Below are 21,320 nucleotides of genomic sequence, written 5' to 3' on the forward strand. Positions count from 1 at the left end.
GGCCCCAGAAGGTGGGAGTCTGTCCTCCGGCCCAGCCCAGGGGTCCCCATGCGGGCTGCACATGGAGCCTGCCTGTCCCTGTACCCTGCTGGCTCACCCCCTCCCCATTCAAGAGCTCCCACCAGCTTTCAGCCAGGACCCCACGCCCCCCGATTCCGGAAGCTCCCTTGTGGACCTGCCCCATTTCAGAGCAATGTCAAAGGCACGCAGGCCAGCAACGTGGCGCCTGCCATCCTCACTCCTGCCCGGGTACACCGCACTGTCACCCTCTGGGAGTGTGGCATTCCCCTGACTGTTCAAGTCACTCCAACACGGCATCAGAACGCAACCTCGTCACGTGCCTGAAATCCCACCCGAGGCTCTGGAACGGTCTGGGACTGCATGTAGTTCCTACAGCGTGGCGGGGTCAGCGCACCCAGGGGCCTCCTCTGCAGAAGCAGCACTCTGAGGGTCCCCCAGGGCCCTCCTGCCGATGGTGCTTAGACAGCCAAATGTGGACACCAAGCTTTTCCAAAATGTGTTGAAAATCGCCAGTCCTGCACAATGTCCCTTGAAAAGATGGCCCACGAACCATCTGACAATTGACAATTTCCTTGCTTATGATCCTCTCGGGGCCCCGGCCTACCCGTCAACGTATTCAAGGACTGAAGAAGCCCTTCGGGGTTTTCTGAACTTATTCGGTTGCCTTGAGAGCCTGTGAAGCCCTCCCAACTCCCCGCTCCTCGGGAACAAAGGAACACAAGTCACGTTGCGCGGAGATTTCCGGAAGTGCTCGGGGAGGCAGTGCCGCGTGACAGACGGTGTGTGACGCCAGGAAAGGCGTTCACCGAAAGACCAAGGGTGGGCAGAGTCAAGGCAAAACCAGCGAGGGAAGGGAAGGAGGCAACCCTCCGTGGGGCTCACGCTCAGCAGGGCCCTCCACACCGTTATAACGTCGTGTGCCCGCAAGTAAGCCCTGGACGGCAAACGTCAGACCCAGCAAGGCTCAATCCACCGACCTACTCCCTCTGAGCTCCACGCCGTCCACACTCCCAGGCAGGCCAAGGGCCTCAAGGAGGCAGGCCAGCCCTCACCCCAGCATCTCCTGCCTGCACCAAGCCCGAGCCACCTGCTCTCTGTCTTCCGGACACGCTCATGGAAACGAGGGTTGGAAAGTCATTTTTCATGTGTTGACTCTGCAGGTCACAGGCACTAACCCATTTTGGAAAATAATTTCAACCACAAATGACCCAGGCAAAGACAGACTCGCGGCTTTGGGAACAATACCGCTTCTTCCTGCAAGATGTGACCCTGAGCTCTCTCGCTCTCTGTGCCGTGGGGACACCCTGGCGGTGCCCCTCCTGTCTCCCGGTCTCACTCGGTGCCAGGAGTGTCCTCAAAGCCCTATGACATATGAACCTGGGCGTGATCCCATTTGAAGCTACTCACCGGAAAGCCTGGAACAGATTGTGTGACCCACACGCAATATTACGCAGGACCTCACGGCAGGTCCCTTTGGCTCTAACGATCACCTGCCTCTGCTCAGTGCTCTGCCTCTGTGTTCCTTGGTGACTGACCCTCGTTCCTGTTTCTGGGAAAGCTTGCTTGGCGGGAGGGTGATGCATAAATAAGTATTTAAGTACAACCAAACACAGAAGAGAGACGCTTTCTTCTCACGCGTCTCAAACAACTACTGTCATTGGATGCGCATGTCTAAAGAAACCATCAGGCTAACTTTTTGAAAATCATGCTTGATTGGGAGAAAAAAACCAATTTCTCTGTACGGTCCTTCCGGTCAGGACAGAGACAGGGCATTTTGATGGCGTCCACGTGGCACTTGTAAGGCCCCTAAACGCAGTGCCAGCCCCGAAAGGGGAAAACAGCCCCTGAGGGTGAGTTCAACGAGCCAAAGCATCCAACCCGCGTCTGGTCCTACCAGGTAAGCCTGGTCCAGGGCCTCCTTCCTGTAGTCCAGCTCTTCCTCCAGGTAGCCCTTCTGCCTGCTGAACAGGTCCTGAAAAGGGGAGCCCCCCCCAAGATCAAGATCAGCGTGAGAACTCATCACAGGGAGCATCTTCAGAGCTCACCTGATCACCTCTGCTAGACAGCGGCAGTCCCACCAAGCCGGGGACCCACCAGGTGCTCAGGTGAGAAGGGAGGCGATGGTCTGCCCCAGGACCCGTGATCCCACCCCCTCCCAGCTTCCCTTCCACGACCGCAAGGACGTGACACCCCTCCCACCCGGTGGCCAAGCAGGAATCCTTCTCAGTTCCTCTTGTCACGTCCCGGTGGCCCCTGAAGACCGTCTCAACAGTTCCCAGATGAGGCTCTTCCCCCCCCCACACCAATAGCATCACCTCCCCACCTCCTGACCGGTCTCCTTGCTGTGCGTGCCCTCCCCCCCATCCCCCGCACCAACTGGCTCACTCTTTTAGTCCCTGCACGCCCCATGCGTCCTGAAGGCAAATCCCCAGGACTGACTTGAGGCTTTCAAGGTGACGACTGGTCTACTGCAGTCCCTTGACTTTACAGATGAGGAAACAGGACCAGAGAGGACCAGTGCCTTGCCCTGGATGCCCCAGTGCTCTGGTGGCAGAGGAGGGACCAGTTTCCAAGCCAGGACTCTCTCACACCACTTGGGGTTCCGGGCTGGAAGCTCATCCTTCTACCTCCTGTTCTCACCTCTCATTTCTACTTGCAAAACTTGAATTGGTCTCTGAAGGCTCTCGGGAGCCACTTCTTCTGGGAAGCCACCTCTGGCAGCCCCAGGCTGGGGCACTTGGAACCCCCACTTGGCAATAAGGGCGCCAGGGTCCAGTGCCGCGTTCCCAAACTCTCATGGCCATTAAGGGGGCCAGCAAAGTTGGGAGGCCCAGCTGTGTGTCTCCGAGGCCGCTGGGCCCAGTGCCCCGGCATCACCACACGCCCATCCTGGTGTCCTCAGGCTACACTGTGGCTGTCGGCTCATGAGCACACGTCCCCCAGGCTTGTGAGCTCGGTCCTCGAGGCAGGAACCCCGCATATTCATTACCAGACCTCTAATCCTGGCATGGCGCCTGGGATAAAGAGCCTCCAAAAATACGTATGAAGTGAGTGACCGAGCGAGTGGACGAGTAAGCCAATGGATGACCATTACCCAGAACGGCCACTGGGGCAAAAGCAAAATTTAGAAACGCGTGCAAATAAATGCACGCGAAAAGACACAAGAGGCCGTTCTGGGAGGGAAACTGCCTGAACCCTTTCCACCCGCCTGCCTCCCGGTGGGCTAAGTCTTTTACCTTCTCCTTCTCCAGATCCAGCATCTTCTGAGTCAGGGCCGCCTCAGTCCCCTCTATTTGCTTCAGCCACTGGAAGACAGCAGGGACAGAGGGACACACGTGAGAACCAGGGCTGGCCGGGGGCCTTTCACCCCAGCCGCGTGTGTAGGGGGCCTCCTCGTCCCATCCTGGGGCAGTGGGGGGCCTCGAAACAGAATTTCTTAGTCTGTTCAGATGTTCAGCTTTGACAGATGTTTGCTCAGGGATCAAGTGGATCACGGGTATCCGTGTGTGTGTGTGTGTGTGTGTGTGTGTGTGCCCCTGCACTTGGGTGTTTGTGTATGTGTGTGTGTGTGTGTGTGTGTGTGTCCAGGAGGGAGTCAGTGTGCATTCAGTGGGAGCCTGACTCGGTGCCCAGCGGGCCTGCTGAGTGTCACCGAGGTCTAAGGTGCGATGGGGGCTTCATGCTGAGGACCTCATCCAGCCCACGGCATAGGCAGCCTGGGAAGACGTGGCTGCCTAGTTAGGTCGCTCGTGCGAGGTCCCACAGGTGGGCCATGGGGACTTCTAACCCAGCCCGCAAGTCTGCACCCCTGCGGCAGCAGCCCCGAGTGGCGAGGTGCACCGTGGGGTGAGGGGTGTGCTGAGCACCAGGGCGTGGGTGGGCGGAGGCGGGCAGGCGAGCACCTGCCGAGGGCAGGTGCCAGGGGCAGGGGGCAGTCTGCCTCTTCTTGGGTCTGGGCTGGGAGGTGGGCAGCTGTTTCTCTGGATGGAGGTACATAGGTATGTCTTTAGGAGGAGCCCACCTAAGAGATGGGCTGCGGGGTGGACCCGGGGGGGTGGGCTGGGGGTGTCCGTGTGTGACAGTGTGCATGAACGTGTGCATTCGGCGGGACAGACAGCCTCCTTGCCTCCAGCCTGGGGACCACGCCCCCTTCCGGGCGTCCCAGCCTCCCTCGGCTGCCGTGTGATCCTCCTGGCTTTTTCCTCCTCCCTGGTGGCTGAAGCTTCTCGTCCCCTTGGGGCCCTGCCCTTGGCTTTCCCCCCTCGCCTCCCTGGGGATTCTACCTGCCCCTGTGCCCCCTCTGCTCTCCAGCCCAGACCGCCCCATGGCATCTCCCTCTGATGCCTCCCTGGCCTCCCCGGTCCCTCTGTGGGGGAAGAGCCCCATTTCACCCAAACCAGGAAGCAGGGAGCAGCCTCGATTCCACCTCTTCCTTCCCGTCCCATGCATCGGGTCCACCTCCTCCTGGTTCAAACACCCACCCGCTGCACAACCACGGCCACCGTCACTCCAGCCTCCTGTCTGGACCCAGAGCCCTCTCTGTTCTCAAGCCCTCACGTCCTCTCAAAAACCTGCTTCCGCTTAAAGCCCTCAGGGACAGCCCATCGCTCCTGGGGGCCACCAAGCCCAGTCTTCCTTCACCTCAGGGCCTCCGCACCTGCTGCTCCCCCTGCCTAGAGCATCACCACCTCCCCCACACCAGCCTCAGCCCCAGGCCTTCACCGAGCTCACACCGACTCAGCCTCAGGCCGCATTAGCTGTTGTCTCCTCCAGGAAGCTTGCCCTGCTTCCTGAGTCCATGGGGTCAGGTGCCCTCTGGGATCCCTGTGTCATCCTGTGAACGGCTCTCACGGCACTCACCTGACGGATTGCTGTTGTCTGTTTCCCTCCCACAAAAGCCCGAAGGTGGGGACCACATCAGACACGGTCTGTTACACTTCCTTACCCTGCACGGGCCCCAGCACGAAGCATGTGCTCAACAAACATTTTGCTGAACGAGAGCAGACGTGAGAATGTGGAGGTCTGGGAGGGGGTGTGCTGGCTCCGTGGAGGAAACAAGACTAGATACAGCTGTGATCACACAGGGTCCCTTCAATGTCTTGGACACCCAGAGCCAGCAGCAGAAGCAGGCGCCCAGAATGGAGCATTTCATTAGATGTTAGGAGGCTGTGCAATGTCTCAGAAATAGATCGGCATATTTTTGGCGGGAAACGACACATTTCATTTTGAATACCCTAATGCAAGCAGTCATAAAATGAATAAAGTCTAAATGGAAAAAAAAATTTAAAAATCCAGTTTTGAATCATGACAGCAAGCTACTCTCAGAATAGGCTTTACAGAATATGGTGTCCAGTCTTTTCTTCCTGTTAAAGAGATGTGACATGCCTATTACGCGTAGAAAGAAAAAACAATTTTGACAAGTGCTTTTCAGCAATTGAAAGAGTAACATGAGGGCAGAAAACGCTGGCCATGAGCATCCTGGGCATGTGAGGTCATGAATTTCCCATCAAAGAGTCCCGCCAGATAGCCAGTGGGCCCCTCTTCCTCTCCCAGAGCAAGAGCCTAAATGCAAATAGCACTACATTACTGGCCAGCAGGGAGGGTGATGGGGACAGGGACACCTGTCCTCCCCTAAGCCCTCGGGGAGAAGGGAGTCAGCCCACAGGGGAAGAGGACATTCTATAGGAAGCCAGGTCCTTGCCCACAGGTGCCGGCTTCTGAGCCCCAGAGCCTCTAAGCCCCGACGCTCCCTCCAGAGAGGGTCCCAATACCGTGACCCCAGGCCAGCTATCGGAGAGCTTGACTGTGGCTGCAGGCCTAAGCCGAACCCTCTGATCTGGTGTTACCAGCGAGAACACGAAATTCTCTTAAAAACTTCCATCTTTCTCGTTGGTTTTGAACTGGTTCCCAACTGGTTTTGAACTTGAGGGAGACTCATAAGGAAGAGTCGTGACTCACGATCACCTGTAAACCCTGAGACGTCCTATGTCCAAGCTTCTCTTGCTTGGCATGTGCTGTGTGCAGAGGACGTGGCGTGGGGACAGGGCTTCCTCGGGGAAGGGTTAGGAGCCAGACAAAGCCCCAGAGCAAGGTCACCCAGGAACACCACGTGGCATCCCAACTAGGGGTGCACTTCGCTTCTATGCTACACGCACAGCTTTGTCCCTCTAAATAGAAAAATTAAAGTTGACCTCAGTTTGGTCGGATACTGGCACTGGGTGGTGATTTTTAACAACACACATTTGGGTGGGTCTCAGATCCCACTGCCAGCCCATGTGCTCCAGGGTCACCAACTCGTGCCTGCTTGTCCAGGGCTGTCCCTGTTTCAGTTCCTGTGTCCCAGGAACCCCTCAGTTCCGGGCAAACCGGGTAGTCTGTCTCCCTGGGGGTTCCCTCTGTCCTGCAGACCCACCTTTCTTTCCTCCTGGGGCCACTCTCAACATTAATATTCCCTCCAGGGGGACATACAGCGACTCCCAACCTACAGGATCTTTAGTCACAGGCCCAGGACGGGACTGGGGTCTCTTAGACCCAATCTAAGAAAATGGGAAAACACTGGTCTGAGTCCAGCCCCCAAGGACAGTCCCAGATTGGGAGGTGGGCGCCTCTCCCCTGCACAGCTGGCTGGTGAAGGTGGGGGTGGGGGGTGACAGCTGCCGACCAGGCAGGTGTAGAAGGGGTAAGTCACTAATCTCGCATGGTTGCTGAGAGGAATAGGGGTCCCACAGACCTGAGGTGAGGGCCCAAGGCTACAGGTCTGGACGCCCACTATTTTCCGGGCCGCGGGGAGGAGTAGGTCAGGGAGGGCCTGGGTGGGAGAAGAAAGTGGCTCGAAAGGGGCTGCTCTCAGTGAGTCTGTGAACTTTCCACCCGGTGTGGCCCTCCAGGAGACCCTGGCCTATTCCCAGCCCCATCCCAAATCAGCCACCCAAGTCACGGATGGTTCCGGCCATTAGTTCCCCGTCCACAACCACTGCCCAAACCCTCTAGCAGGCAAGCTTTGCCCCAGGTGCTTAGTAACAATGTTTGCTTCTGCTTAGATGCCATGTCCTGGATTCCAAGGCTCACGGGTTCCTAGTCTGGGGGCTCAGAGTGATCCAGAGACCGATCTGCGGAAGGCTGAGCGGTGGGCGGGAGTCAACGCAGGAGGGGCCTCCCAGGGGATGAGGAAGGGATTACTGGGCCTGACATTACGGCATCCTCCAGGGAGGACGTGGCACTAATCCAAGTCGGGAGTGTTTACCAGGCACGTTGTGTAACACTCTCCGGAGCACTGTTACAGGAGGCTGGGCGGCCGAGTTTGCATATGTTGGTACGAGGGACATTTACCGACCATGTACCATGTGCCTAATACTGTTCCACCAGCCAGCCAGGCATGAGTCAGCGCCACCTGCTGTGCACCTGAGGACGCTGTGACTTGGGAAGTAACTTACCACCTGTGTGACCTCAGGCAAAGCTTTGTCCAAGTTTGTTACCAACACTCAGTGCTTTTCACGTGAGTGGGGAGGAAGGACAGGAGCCCAGTGAAGCAGACTATCTGTATTTTCTATGCCCTTCCAAAAATTCTGGAAAGAAGTTTGATTAAGGTCACTAAGACCTCATCATTATTAAAACAGTATTTCAAAGTTTAACTCTTGTGCTTTGAAAGGAAAAGCTCTCTGGATGGGGGCGACGTGAAAGTCGTGCGTGCCTAAATTATCCTACACCAGGGGCGCCTGGGTGGCTCAGTCGGTTAAGCGTCCGACTTCGGCTCAGGTCATGATCTCGCGGTCCGTGAGTTCGAGCCCCGCGTCGGGCTCTGTGCTGACGGCTCAGAGCCTGGAGCCTGTTTCAGATTCTGTGTCTCCCTCTCTCTCTGGCCCTCCCCCATTCATGCTCTGTCTCTCTCTGTCTCAAAAATAAATAAACGTTAAAAAAATTTTTTGTTTTAAATAAATTATCCTACACCAATGTAAAAGGTAAGCAAACCAAGAACGTATTTTTAGCAAACACAGCATAAAGTTAATTATCTCAACACGTAAGGCCCACAGAGAAGTCAGTAGGAAACACCATACTTAACGACAGATATGTAGGGAGTGAATGTATGAATGAATGAATGAATGAATGAATGACAAACCCAATGGACATCATCAAAAGAAATGTAATTATAGTTCACAAGGAAGAAAACAGATACACAATAAAAAGCCAGGATCACTAGCACTCAAATACATGAAAACGGAAACGGTCACATCATGTAAGTTCAGCCAAGCCTATCAAGCCGGCAGGGGTCTCTAACGGCGGGGCCCCCAGTTGAACGTGGACCCGGCAATGCGGTAACACGCGGGTGGACGCTTTGACAATATTAAAGCTCTGAGAAACCTCCCTACCGGTGGCCCCGTGATTCCACATCTAGAATCTGTCCTGTGGGAGGGTCTTAAGAGGTGGATCGAAATCGACGCACAACGCTATTCACCACCGCATCATGATAAATAAGAAAAAAAAAAAAAAAAAAAAAAAAAGGAAACCCCCTCGCTAACTAGCAGCTGAGGAATAAGGAACTTCTTTGAACCCTACGGTGGAATGATGCGGGTGGAAGTGTGGCAGGCAGGGCTAAAGACGGGAAGTCAAGCCGGATCTCAACGAGGCTTAAAAAACGGTCGTGGGCAAAACACCGGAAAGAAATCCACCCCGGGGTCGCAGGTGCTTTCCTTCCTCCGTGGGGGCTTCCGCCGGCTTGTGCGCTAAGCTGTCTAGGGCGAGCGCGTGTGGCTTTGGACGGGCAAGGGGCGGGCATGCGCGTGCACATGCAGACGCGGACGCGGGAAGTCATGCCCCAGAGCCAAGCGAGACGCCGAGGTGCCGTTTCTCGTGTGGCGCCGGGGGAGCTGCGACGCGGTGCACGGACAGAGGGTGCCGCGGGGCTCTACCTTTTCGCACAGGGCAAGCACTGTTCCAGCTTGGATTATTGCAACCTGTTCTTCGTTTCTCAAATTCTAAAACACAAAAATGGGGAAGGGCGTTTTACGCTGGACCCCGCGTCCCCGTGCAGACAGCGCTGACCGGCTTCCATGCCCCTCCGAGAGGCGACCCCGGGGCTCGGCCCCCGCACTCTAAGGGGGCCCATGTTTAAAGGCAGCCGTGTCCTATCTGGGGCCAGGCCTTTGACAGATAGGGCCTGTTTCCAGCCAGTCTCTTAAGGGGGCAGGGATGCCACGTTCTGATCTCAGAAACCTCGAGGGATCCCACCGGTCCACCGTCCCTCCGGGAGCTCCCTCGTGCGCCCGCATCGCCGGCAGGTGCGAAGGAAGCGCTGCGTCCAGAAGTCTGCCCGTGACAGCGCGACCCGCTCGTGACCGCGTGCCCCGCCCGTGACAGCGCGGCCCGCCCGTGAACGCGTGACCCGCCTGCGACAGCGAGGCCCGCCCGTGACAGCGTGACCCGCCCACCCCCCACGAGGGCACGGCCACACAGAAGCCTTACACTGCGCGTGTCAGATCTCTTACGTTGGGAAGAACCCGAACCGAACAGAAAGGAAAGGCACACAGGACACACCCAGGTGGAGACGAGAGCGTGAGAGCAGAAGCCGGCCGGCATAGTTACCCCGTTATCGCCAAGGATATCTAGCTTCTTCATAAGTTCAGAAACATTCACATCCTGGAAAAGATTGCCAACGTTCATTTTGTGGGAGCCGCCAAGCCCGTGCAGACCGGTCTCTACCGCCGGGGCCTCGTCCGTCCCTCTCGGTGCGCGCGGCGGGGCCAAGGGCTCCCGGCAGCTCCTTCGGGGGTCGAGGGAGAGAAGGCAGTGATTGCTGCTTGTAGGCTGAGCTTTGCAGGAACGGCTGGTGGAATCGCGAGGGTCAGGAGGACCCCGGCCGGCAGCCGCGGCCACGTCCCCCGCCCCCTCTCACTCACTGCGCGGCCGCTGCGCTCGGCGCTGCTCTGACGTCACGCCCACGTCACGTGACGTCACGCCCACGTCACGTCACGTCTCGTCTCGTCTCGTCTCGTCTCGTCTTGTGGCGGGTGCTGCCTGTCTCACCTCCCACACGGGAGCCCGCGGCTGGGGGAGCTCACAGCCCGGAGCTGGGAGGCGGCCAAGCCGGGGTGGGCCCTCAAAGCTGGGTGCCACGCTTCTGCTCTTTTAACACGGGTACACAGAGGGTGACATTCGGTGACCCTCTGAGACACAAACTCCGACACTCCAAATACGGTGTTGGGGGGCGGGGGGCGGGCTACCTCGTTAAAATCGGCTGTGTGTGTGACACAAAGGCACAATCCCCCTTTACGGCTGCGCCTGGCATCCGAGGGGGCCCCTGGCGGTGGGTTGAGCGGAGGCACCCCCCAAGCACGCTACCTTAACTCCTTCCTGGTGACAGAACAGCTGGAGAGCGCTTCTGTTGTTCTCGGGGAAGGTGCTGATTTGGAGGTTAAATGCTGGCGACCTCCGCTCTCTCTCCTGGGGAAAAGATTTGGTTTAAAAACAGAACTTTATTGGCTTGTTTACCACTTGCCACTTTCCCACGTTACGCAGCAAAGACCAACGGGTTCCAGTTGGCCAAGGCGTTACTAAAAGGCGCACATTCAGACTACCATCTCCTGGTCCGCGAAGGAGCACGCCGCGAGGTCCCGCCTCTGCAGGGCGGCGGGTCTCGAGCCGAAATGCGTCTACTTCTTACCCACTCCGCTAGGAAGAAACGGTTAACCAAGGCATGTGTTCACCTGCTGCGCGACGGGAGCCCGGGAAGCCACAGCTCATTAAATACTCGGTAAGAACAAGTGTGTGAAATTTCAACGGACAGCACAGCCACCAGCTATGGCGTTCCTCGTGCCCTGCGGCAAATCGCTACCTCGTTGAGCCCTCACACCATCCCACGAGGCAGGCGTTACTGCTTTCGTTTCGTGGACAGGGGGGCGAGTCCCTGTCCCAAGCTCCCGAGCCGCAGGGCCGGGACACGAACCCTGGATTCACACCGTTTTCAAGACAATCGGCTGACTTCGTTCACAATTTTTTTTTTTTTTGAGCCGTGCTAACACATCAGCGATCATTCTATCCCTGCCTTAGATTGCTATTCAAATCTCGATCACTGAGGAAGGAAAAGCAAGCGTTTTCCCACAAGAGGTGCTCGTTAATCCTATGTAACGCGACACGTTTTTAAAAAGGACAAGAGAAACCCAATTAATGGCAGGGATATAGTACACAGAGCTGCCTTTAAAACTTGAGCAACGGACAGGCTAGCTTTATGGGAAGGCCAGCAGAGAAGACCTTTCTGAATTATACCTTTAAGTCAAACTGCTTTTATTTGGCCAAAATTAGAGTAAGATGACTAAGCCCGCTTTGGATGATTCCTGCAGAATCTAGGGAGGGCACCCATGGGTCTCTTTAGTCACTCAGCTAAGAAATGTAACCGAATGAGCACCAGCTTGGATGGCAGGACCTACGCAGATGGGGTTGGATAAGGCTAATGGGGAGAGGAAGGTGAGGTGGGTGGCAGGGGACATTCAATTACCTTCCACAAGGTGCAACTTGGCTAACCTTGTTTGAAGCAGTTCAGGGGGAAAACTTCGTTTCCCTTATCAGCCACGAAGACCAAAATTCACAGTGGCTCTCTTCTACGGATGCCTTTCTACCTGCAATGCTTAAGTGGAGTCTCCATAGAAAAAGTGACAACAGAAAGCCCATATTTTATCCGAACGAAAGTCCAAACTGGTCTCTAACAGCTCTGAAGGACAGTGGAGACACTTCAAGAAAGTCTTAGCACGCTGAGCAACGCTCATGGAACTCTCATGAGAAAGACGCGTGACCAAGGGCTGTGAAAGGCTTCCTAGCTGGCCGAAGTGTGAACAGTGACCTCGCGTGGCTTCCGATTTCCTAGTGCGTGAACGAAGGCCCGGTTGGCGCTCAAGCAAGAGTTGCGTTGCAGGGGTAACGCTTGGTTTCGAGACCTTCAGGCCACGGTCCACGCCAACACAACAAAGGACAAGATGGTAAGGCCTAGCGCAAACAGTTTTGACTGAGGCCAGGATGAGGGAACAAAATCGGGGGGACACCAATGTTGCGAAGGCGCTCGCTTCTCCCGAGGGTTCCGTGCATGCAAAAAGGCTTCAGCCGAGGGAGAGCGGGGCTGCGTCACTGCAGGTGCTTAGAGAAACGAGTGTCACAAACATGGCTGATGTTTAAACTGTGGATGGTGTTTAAATGGCGACAGACAAACAAACACAAAAGGGTCATGACGTTCAGGTGGCAGCAAGGCGATACAGCGACATACCGAAAACAAGGTTTCAGTGGGAAGCAAAAAAACCGTCAGCGGTCTTGCCCTGGATGCAGCTCTGTACTGGGGACCTTACTGAAGGTTTGGAACACGGCCGCTACCTACGAACACCGCTCGGTCTCCCTCCACGCTAACCAGGAATTTTGGAGTCGTGCGGTTCGAGTACAAACAGGTACATTTCCAGTCCAATGCAACATTGCCATGACACACGGGCCTGTGTTCACTGATCAGGGAGCTGGGGCAAATGGCATCGTTTTCTCAAACGCCTACGCAGATACCTGCTTTCCCCCTGCTCGCTTACTTACCTGTGTTCACCTCGGCAAACAGAACATGGGCCGAACTAGCAGTGAACACGCTACAGAGGCAGTTGCGGGCCAGGTCGGACCCCGCTCTTTCAAAGGGAGACATTCCCTGCATGCAAGGTCACTTAAAAAAGGTGTGTTATTAATTGCAACAGCGCTTCTGTCCGACTTTGCAGAACGCATACCAGGTGACTATGCATGCGGGAAAGAAGTAGTTATGGAAATGAAACACAAATAAAAAAGGCAAAATATTGCAAAAACAAATTATTTTATTAAGTGCAAAAAACAAGCCGTAGGCAATAAATAGATTAGCTCTGGTACATGTCCAAAGACCTCGGTGAGCATTCTCTCCAGAACATATTAAGGCAGTGAAATTATTCTGAACATACAGATTTAAAAAAAAAAAAAAAAAAGAAAAGAAAGGAAAAGAAAAGAAAAGAGAACTCTACCACGTCCCTTTACACATGCTGGAGGGCATCGGGGAGCTTTACATGAATTTCAGTTTGGGCTCAAAGAGAAGGTCTGCTCCGTTTGAGAGCGCGCAACAGATAGAGTCTCTTACTTCGAGCTCCAGCACTCGGAACTCTAGCAGCTCATTTTGGTCCTTGGCGTCCTGCATTTCATTCTTCAGCTGACTCTCTTCCATTTCCAGTCTGTAAATCTAGAGGAGACGCACCTGTGGGTTAGCGGGCGGGAGGACCGCCGTCCCCGTGGGGGCCACGGGAGACGCACCCTATTCAGCGCGGGCAGGGTGCGGGGGTGGGGGCGCCTGCACCGTCCCTGCCAACCCCCCTGGGGGGCCTGGCCTGGAAGAGGGGCTCCTCATAGGCTTGCCGAAGAAATGAGCGATGGGGGAAACTGAGGCACGGCGCCACTAAGTCCCTTCCTGAGGTCAAGTGTGAGGGAGGCAGGAACGCACCATGGGCGCTTCTGATCCCAAAGCCTCAGTGTGGTCTTTTCGCGGGCGGTCTGGCCCCCCAGGATGAGCTGCCCCCCCCCCCCCCCCCCCCGGACAGACAGCACCAAGCCGCGGCAGGAAGGCACAGGCCGCCACTGTGACCCTGCCAGAGGGCTGAGGAGAAGGCCTAGTGGAAGCAGTTCTCCTGAAGGCACAAGTCCGTCTGGGGAGGTGGGCCGCCTGGTCCAACACCCGCCAGGAGACACTGGAAAAGCACCCTAATGGCTCCGTGCCTCAGTTTCTGTCGCAGGGGCATAAAGTCCTGCAGCCAGGACTGACTCAGATAAGGCACACCTCCTTACGGAGGGCCTCCCCTCCTCCTGCCCGGAGAACCAGAGGGAGGGTCTCCACTGACGGGGTCCTGCACCCCCAGGGGACTCTTGGAAACAGTGTGTTTTCTCCATGGCTCCCTGAATTTAGTGAGCAGGACACGAAATCTCTCCCAACGCACAGGCCCGACCTGCAGGGCAGCGACACGCCCTGTCCCCGAGCTCCAAACGCTATGGAGAAACACAGGGCAGTGAGCGGCCACACCCGTCTGTGGCAGAGCTGGGACTGGGGGCGGGGGCGGAGGGGGGCAAGCCCGGGCTCAACGCTGCAGGTGTTCTAGGATGCTCTAAGGCTGAGGCCTCACCCAGGTCTGGGGCGGCTGGCATGCAAGGTCCAGGAAAAGCAAACCTCTGTGGACAGAGGTTGCCAAGGGGTGGGGGTGGGGGTGTGGTGGGAGGAGACAGGGAGTGACTACAAATGGGCACAAGGGACCCTTGTGGGCCGCGGAAAAGGTCCTAAAGCTGCATTGTGACGGTGGCTGCACAAAGAAAACAAAACAGAACAACACTCTGGATTGCACACAAACGAGAGAAACATAAAGCTGAGGTCTCATCCCAAAGCATTAAACCTACTCCCCTTGCTGTCTCAAGAGGCGTCTGGAAAGTTCCATGACCGCAAGAAGGAAGACAGGCTCAGCTTTGCCAGCACTGAGGCTTCCGGTCCATGAACTGGACTGTGACGGCCTGAGAGCCTGCCGGGCGGCCAGCGCCTTCGGTCCCCCCCCCCGCCCCGCCACGTGGGAGGGAGGGGACCTGCCAGGGGTTCCAGAGCAATGGGAGAGGCGGCCTGGAAAGCCCTGTGGAGGGAGGGCGGGCGGCCCTCACTGTGTCTGCAGGGCGCACGCCCTGTCCCAGAGGACAGAACCGGGCCGAGGCCTGGGAAGCCCCAGGAATTGGGCTCGGACTCAATGTGAGGAAGAGGTCTGTGCTCTGAGAGCGGTCAGGACCCAGACCCACCATGGGGGCAATGGGGCAGAGTCTCAGTCGGGCTGAGCCTCTGAGGTCCCTGATTCTCTGAGGGGGCGGGAAGGGTACTGACGCTCACATACCTTTTCCAGCAAGTCCTGGTTTGTCCTGATGAGAAGCTGCTTCTCTTCAACCCATTTGGAATCCTAAGAAAAAGCACTAAATATGTTCACGCTCATTGAAGCAAACAGGTGCTCACGCAGCAAAGACAGAGTCAGCGAAAAAAAGTCACCTAATATAAGGCTATGAAAAGGTCATGGGGCGCCTGGGGGGCTCAGTAGGCTAAGCGCCCGACTCTCGATTTCGGCTCAGGTCACGATCTCATGGTTTGTGAGTTCGAGCCCCGCGTCGGGCTCTGTGCTGACAGTGCAGAGCCCGCTTGGGATTCTCTCTCTCTCCCTCTCTTTCTGCCCCTCCTCACTTGTGCATGTGCTCTCTTTCTCTCTCTCAAAATAAATAAGCATTAAAAAAAGGGGGGACTATGAAAAGATCAGAGAAGAGACAGCAGCTAGAAAGACTTCATCATCCCTCTAAACCTCTACACCCAGAAAAGCGAGCCGGCGGGATCGCGGGGTGTCCCTTCCCTACCGCTCACGCTCCCTGAAAGCAGAGGGGGCCCACGCTGAGTGTCATTGCCAGGAAGCCAGCTGCAGAGCGACCAAATCGGCACTGCCCACCTGCTCAGGCCTGCTCACTGCACCCGGGGTCGCCCCCACACCCGCGGACACGCTCTCGGGTGCATCCTGGTCCCTCTGCCCGTGAGGCCCTAACTATGTGTCTCGGCCTGGGCAGGTTCCTGTCCAGGCAAGTCCCATGAGCACACGGCACTAGGTCTGTCTTTCCACCGTGGCGTCCCCAGCCTGTGCTCCATAAACACGGCAGGATGGATAAGGGAACAAACGAAAAACGTTCCTCTTCCCTTCTCTCAGCTCCGGCGGCCTCGGCTTCCCTCCACCTCTCACGTATCACCCTGCACTGTCGCTGGGTCGACACATGGAGGCCCCATGAGGCCGTGAGTCCCTGTGAGGACGGAGCCCGTTCTACTCATCCTTCTATCTGGAGCATACTGTCTGCAACTGTCCCTCCCACCTCCACGGCCCTTTGCAGTATCACTCTGCAGCTCCTCCCAATGACGGATGGCATCGGCTTCTCCAGCCCCGAAGCCAGGCGTGGCTGTGGCGACTTTGGCTACCGGGATACTCGCAAATGGGATTCAAGTAGAGGCTTGGAATGCACCTGTGCATTGAGGCCTGCCTTTTCCTCCGGTCCCCAGGCCACCAGGCAAAGACGCCAGGTTGGAGAGAGTAAGAGAGATGGCGATGAGAGACCATGAGCCGACACGGCAGCCAAAGCCGGCACCAGTGCCCAGACGGGACAGAGAGGCCATTGCAGGCCACCCGGGCGCAGGTGACCCAGAGAGCAGCCTGTAGCATGAGCCGCGGTAAGACCAGCAGAGGAACTCCTTACATGGCTGAGCCCAATCCAAACCGCTGACCCACGGAATTATGAGCAAATCAATTTTTTTTCTTGTTTTAAACCATTAAGTTTTGGGGTGGTTTGTTACGCAGTGATAGCTAATCGATACATTATCCCTGCACGCCGAGCACAGAGCCTGGTGTGGGGCAAGCGCTCTGGTGAGCACTCAGTGAACAAATGGACATTTGCTTTGTCCCAGCGTGGCCCTTTCATTTATAAGGTGCTGAGAGCAGAAAAAGCCCGCAAACATAGGACCTAGCATCCACGGGTGGGGCGTACTTAGTCGAAGACGGTGGTCAGGAGCTATGTGAGCTCAGCCTGGAAGAGGGGCCGAGGGCAGTGGCAGGTGGACGGGAGTCTGAAAACAGCCTTCTCTCCCACCTGGACTGTTCCCCAGGCTGCTTCCTCTTACCACTTCTGCTTCCCCACTATGTGAAGGATTAATATCACCCCCATTTTAAAGATGAGTAAACTGAGGCACAAAGAGACAATGTCAGTCGCGTGGGTTGTGCTACATGCCTGCCAAGTCGGTCCCGGAGTATGGGCTCTTCACCGCTGTCCTGCCTCCGTGGAATGTTCTGGACCACGGTTATGTAAGCAGTGCCCAAGGGCTGGCCGATCAGCGCCGGCCACAATACTGCCGCTGTGGGCGGCTTCGCGAGTACCCCCAGCCCTGGTTACTGGCCGTCTGCCTGAATTCGAATCTCAGCCACCACCCAAGCCCTAGAGCCACTAACTGCTCAGAGTTAGTTCTAAGCCATCTGTTCAGAACCTCATACACCCCCTTCCCTAAACACCCACCGCCAGCCCCCGTGTCCCAGCCCAGGACCTCGGGGAGCCCTTGCCAGACCTCCCCACCCCCTACCCGCACGGCACCCCCACCGTCAGGTGTAGCCACATGACTGTTTTGGTGAAACGTGTCCAGGGAGCAAACTGCCTTCTCCTGCCCTCTGAGGGGGAAGGCGAGCTGCCGACGGGGCCGTTATATCCAGGCTGGTGCCCCAGCGCTGGATCCCTGAGTAACCACATGGAGTGGACGACCCCCCCTGCGGGAGGGACAGGAAGGGTGCTGAGTAGGAAACAAACCTCCCCGCGGTAAAGCCACTGCGAAGTTCTGGTTTATCTCTTACCGCGGAGAGCGCGGCCAACCCGCGCTGACCCCTGGGTGATGTCGCCTTTGAACGTAACCCTCGGAGAGGCTGGACCTCCGCCCAGACCACCCTCCTCCACGGTCTCCCCAGACCCAGGGGACGGGTCTGGGGCTGGGCTTTGCCTCTTTACTGTTCCCTGCTGTCAACCGGGCCTTGTCACGTTCAGAGAAGGCGCATGTGGAGGCGACTCGGCTCCGAGAAACTCAGGGACCTGGAGGGCACGTGACGGGGCCACAGCCGGGAAGCCAGGAGGCGGGGATCCCCTTCACTTTCACAACTGGATCTTGAGAACCAGCGGCAGCTTTTCGTTCAGAGTCAAGTCAAAACGGGTTGTGGTCACCACCTCGCTTTGTGAAGTGTCCCCCACTTCTGAGCATTTGGCCCACAAAGAAAACGCCACGTTAGAATTTCATTTCGTGGTTTGATTTCTATAAAAACTCTGCAAACAGGCACCTCAGGTAGGATATTCTCGCTGGGCTCTGCTAGGGATTTTTTCTCTAATGTCTCTGGAGCAAACCACACAGACCCTGGAGGGGGTCCCCCGCCCCCCAGCACCAAGGCCACGGGGACACCACGAGGGGACAGAAACGCAAAGAGCCGCGCGCTCGTTCTACTCACCTGTCCCTTCTCGACGAGCAACTTCTCCAAATCTTCGATTTTTGCCTGACACCTCAGCAGGTCAGCTTGGAGCTGTTCCCGAGTCTGGAGAGGAAAGGGCCAAAAAGTGAGCGGGTCACCGCGAATGGGTGACAAGGGTGGAAAGGACCGCGCCACGATCCGGGCCTTGGAAGCACGTCCGTGTGGGGGAGCACGGGCTCGCAGGCGGCACGTGGGGTCGCTCGCCTGCACGTTATACGTGTTTAAGAACCGAAAGACCTTGAGGGGTTGTCGGCTCTATTCCCCTGGATTTTACAGACATTGACACGGAAGCCTAGAGAAGGGGTTCATTTCTACAAGGGGGTAAGCGAGCCGGAAGCCAGATGTCAAGGTCCCCACCCTGGCTTTCCGACCACATTCAGTGGCTGCCTCTACCAATGCTCCCAGACACGTTTCGTGGGCCCTTTATCACCTATGGGAAGGGCTGAAAACCCAAGTGTCTCAAGGACCGGGCGGGTATGTAAGTAAGGGAAGCAGACTGAGTGTGGGGTCGCACGGGGGGTGGGGATCGGGACCAACTGAGGCACACGTCCCCCCCCCCCAGGCGAAATCCCCACTCAGCCGCGGCCCAAAGCCGCCACCACGTGAACAGGAAGCCCGCTGTTGCCGGGCCGAGCACGTTGTGAGCCGCCGAGAGAGGTAAGGAACCTGAATTTCTACGTGAAATCTCTTGACTTTTAAACGCTGGCAGCCACAGGAGGCAGGCCACACCGAGCCCAGCCCTGTTACCTCCTCCCACCTACAAGGTTACAGGCTGAACTCCACTGCGGCACAAGAAGCTTTCCTCTCCCCCACTCCAGCCTCATCTGCCACCCCCTACCTCACGGGGCTGTCGCGGGAACGATACGGGGACTGTGCTGGGTAAAGCACTGTGTCTGAAAGCGGGGGGCCCCTCGCTTTCAGAAGGAGGGGCAGGCAGCCGCCGGCCCATGTGACCCCCGAGGGTGGGGTAAGGGCCAGCGGGTGGAATTTCCTGGAAGGCAGAGCTCAGCCCAGTGCAACGGGGGCCTGGCCCAGCCCTGGGTGCCCGGCAGGGACCACAGCGCCTTGAGGGCTGGGAGCACGCCGGGATGTGCACAGGGGTTTCTCAGCCTGGGAGGGAGAGGAGGGTCCTTGCTGAGCCCTGGGGTCTGAACGCATTCCTGCCAACAGACGGCACGCGTGACGTGTGCCGGACCAGGGCATCGTTTCTTCTGGCCGCGCCTGCGGTCACACGGTGGCCCACGGGTTTGCCCACGGTGTCCCCCATCAGCTCGCGCAACCCCCTCCAAGCGTCAAAGGCGGGGCGCGGGGACCCGGCGTTCTGCGCACTCACCCGGGCCTCTCTCTCAGCATCCAGCGTCCCCCCCACCTGCTCCTGAAGCAGGGCGTAGGCCCGCTGCAGGGCCTGGTACTCCCTGGTCAGCTGGCAGAAGCGCAGGTCGGCCTCTTCTCTCGTCGTCGTCTGAACGTGCCGGAGAAGAGAGACACAACAGAGCGCGTGGCGTGGTGAGGCTTCGGCCCGGAAGCACACACCCGGCCCCCACAGCCGCTGCCCACAGTTCCTCGGGGGGAGCCGGCCACCGCCGGGATGTAACCGGGGACCCCGGGTGACAGGCTGCGGGAGGAGACGCCGTCCCCGTCGTCAGCGCCCTCCCCGGGAGCTCGCGGAAGCCCGGAATCCCTGAGTCACGTGCAAGGGAGGCAGGGGAAGAGCGCCCCTGAGCCAGCCCGGACCCCACGGGTGGACGTTTCTGTGCCCCCTCCCTCCGTGCTTCTCACTTCGGGAACCTCTCCAAAGACAACTCCCCAGGAACGCAAGGGTGCAGCGACTGGCTGGCCAGTGGCACGTCTTTGTGGTTGTGAAAACTGGGAAGCACCCGTTAGGGGACACTTCTGACATTAAAGGCTCCGTGCGCGTCCACGTGAAAAGTCCCGCGTGCTCGCCAGAGACGGGGACGTGGAGCACGGCGTTCGGTGCCGAAAGCTGCCCGTTACAAACTGTTGGTGCCAAAGGAAAATCAAAAAAGGCCCGTGTCTGGTGTGACCGTGCCCTACTCGGGTTTCTCCAGAGAGCCCAGCCGGCGAGGGGCGGGCGGGCGAGGACAGAGCCGCCCTTCCCGCCTCTGTGAGTCCGGCTCACTTAGTGGCGCGGTCATGAGCCTGGATGTGCGCGCCGGTCGGGGACCGTGAGGCTGGTGGCTCGGGGTGAGAGGGCTTCCGAGGGTTCTTCCCGCCCTCCACGCTCTCCAGCACTGGGAGCGTTCTCTCCTGTGTGAGGCGTCGCCTTCGTGAGGACGAGGCAACCGTGTCCTGCCCGCCAGGTGGGGTCCCTGTGCGTGCATTTGTCCGCGTGTGTATGTGCCTCTGTGAGCATTGTGAGCCTGTGCACACATGTGTGTGCATGTGTGCCCGCGTGTGCAGGGGGGACAGGGACAGACCACCATGCAGCAATTTTAACTGAAAAGGTAACAGCAAGGCCACCACTGGGGTGGTGAGATGGGGGGGGGGCGGGGGCCGGGCCCAGCAGGGTGCCTCCTGCCCTTGAGGCTGCAGGCTGAGACGTCACAGGTCCTCGGGGCGGAAATCTCTACCCCGGGGAGCGACAGGGGCGGTTGTCAGAGGCCGGAGGCGTGTGCCCACAGCACCTCAGGTGCGGGGGTGCTTACATCATCCAAGTCTTCCTCGGGCGTGGCCGGGGCCCTGTCCGTCCTGTCCGTGTTGCAGGAGGTTTCTGACAAGGTTTCCGAGTCCACAGACTCCTCATCAAATCCAAAAAATGTCTCCACAACATGCTTCTGGAAAACGCAACGTGCGTGACATCAGGAACGGACTCAGCATTGCCGAGTCCCCCCACCCTGGCCGCCCAACCCACCCTGTCACCCCAGGCACGGGGGCGACTACGCACACCGGGGCCCCGAGGGCGTCCCAAGAGGCGGTTGGCGGGGTCTGTGATTGCACGGGCGGAAAGGAGGCGGCCGAAGGTGGTGGAGGGTGGGGACAGGTCCCTCGGCCCCCCTGAGCGCCCACTTCCTTCTCCATCAGACGGACAGGGAGCCCCCGCCTCACCCGAGAGCGCAGAGTGAGGTCACACATCCACTGTGCCCGGCACGCCGACCCTCGATGGGCCCGTGTGGGTCCTACTAAGGAGGGGCAGGGGGCCACGTGAGACGTCTCGTTCTACGTGCCAGACACGGGGAAAGGTGAAGGGGGCAGAGGGCCCGCAGATGG

At 57.9% G+C, this 21,320-nt stretch overlaps 1 protein-coding gene across 7 annotated transcripts in view; it reads right to left on the bottom strand.

Annotated features, from left to right (window-relative positions):
• Positions 1-21,320, bottom strand: part of JAKMIP1 (janus kinase and microtubule interacting protein 1) — a 112,252-nt gene that overhangs the window by 15,826 nt on the left and 75,106 nt on the right. For 5 of the 7 annotated variants that reach the window (XM_040488272.1, XM_040488280.1, XM_040488317.1 and 2 more), the window contains 10 exons: positions 20,759-20,887; positions 19,426-19,554; positions 18,072-18,155; positions 14,910-14,972; positions 13,136-13,234; positions 10,357-10,458; positions 9,601-9,654; positions 8,928-8,993; positions 3,258-3,326; positions 1,916-1,993 (listed from right to left, as the gene is read on the bottom strand). In XM_040488272.1, the coding sequence (XP_040344206.1) occupies positions 1,916-1,993; positions 3,258-3,326; positions 8,928-8,993; positions 9,601-9,654; positions 10,357-10,458; positions 13,136-13,234; positions 14,910-14,972; positions 18,072-18,155; positions 19,426-19,554; positions 20,759-20,887 (873 nt within the window). Of the gene's footprint in view, positions 1-1,915; positions 1,994-3,257; positions 3,327-8,927; positions 8,994-9,600; positions 9,655-10,356; positions 10,459-12,822; positions 13,235-14,909; positions 14,973-18,071; positions 18,156-19,425; positions 19,555-20,758; positions 20,888-21,320 lie in introns of those variants that run through there. The other 2 variants (XM_040488299.1, XM_040488325.1) reach the window with 2 other exon arrangements.

The sequence above is a fragment of the Herpailurus yagouaroundi genome, unplaced genomic scaffold (assembly GCF_014898765.1).
Source record: "Herpailurus yagouaroundi ecotype Mexico unplaced genomic scaffold, PumYag 28, whole genome shotgun sequence".
Classification (NCBI taxonomy): Eukaryota; Metazoa; Chordata; class Mammalia; order Carnivora; family Felidae; genus Herpailurus; species Herpailurus yagouaroundi.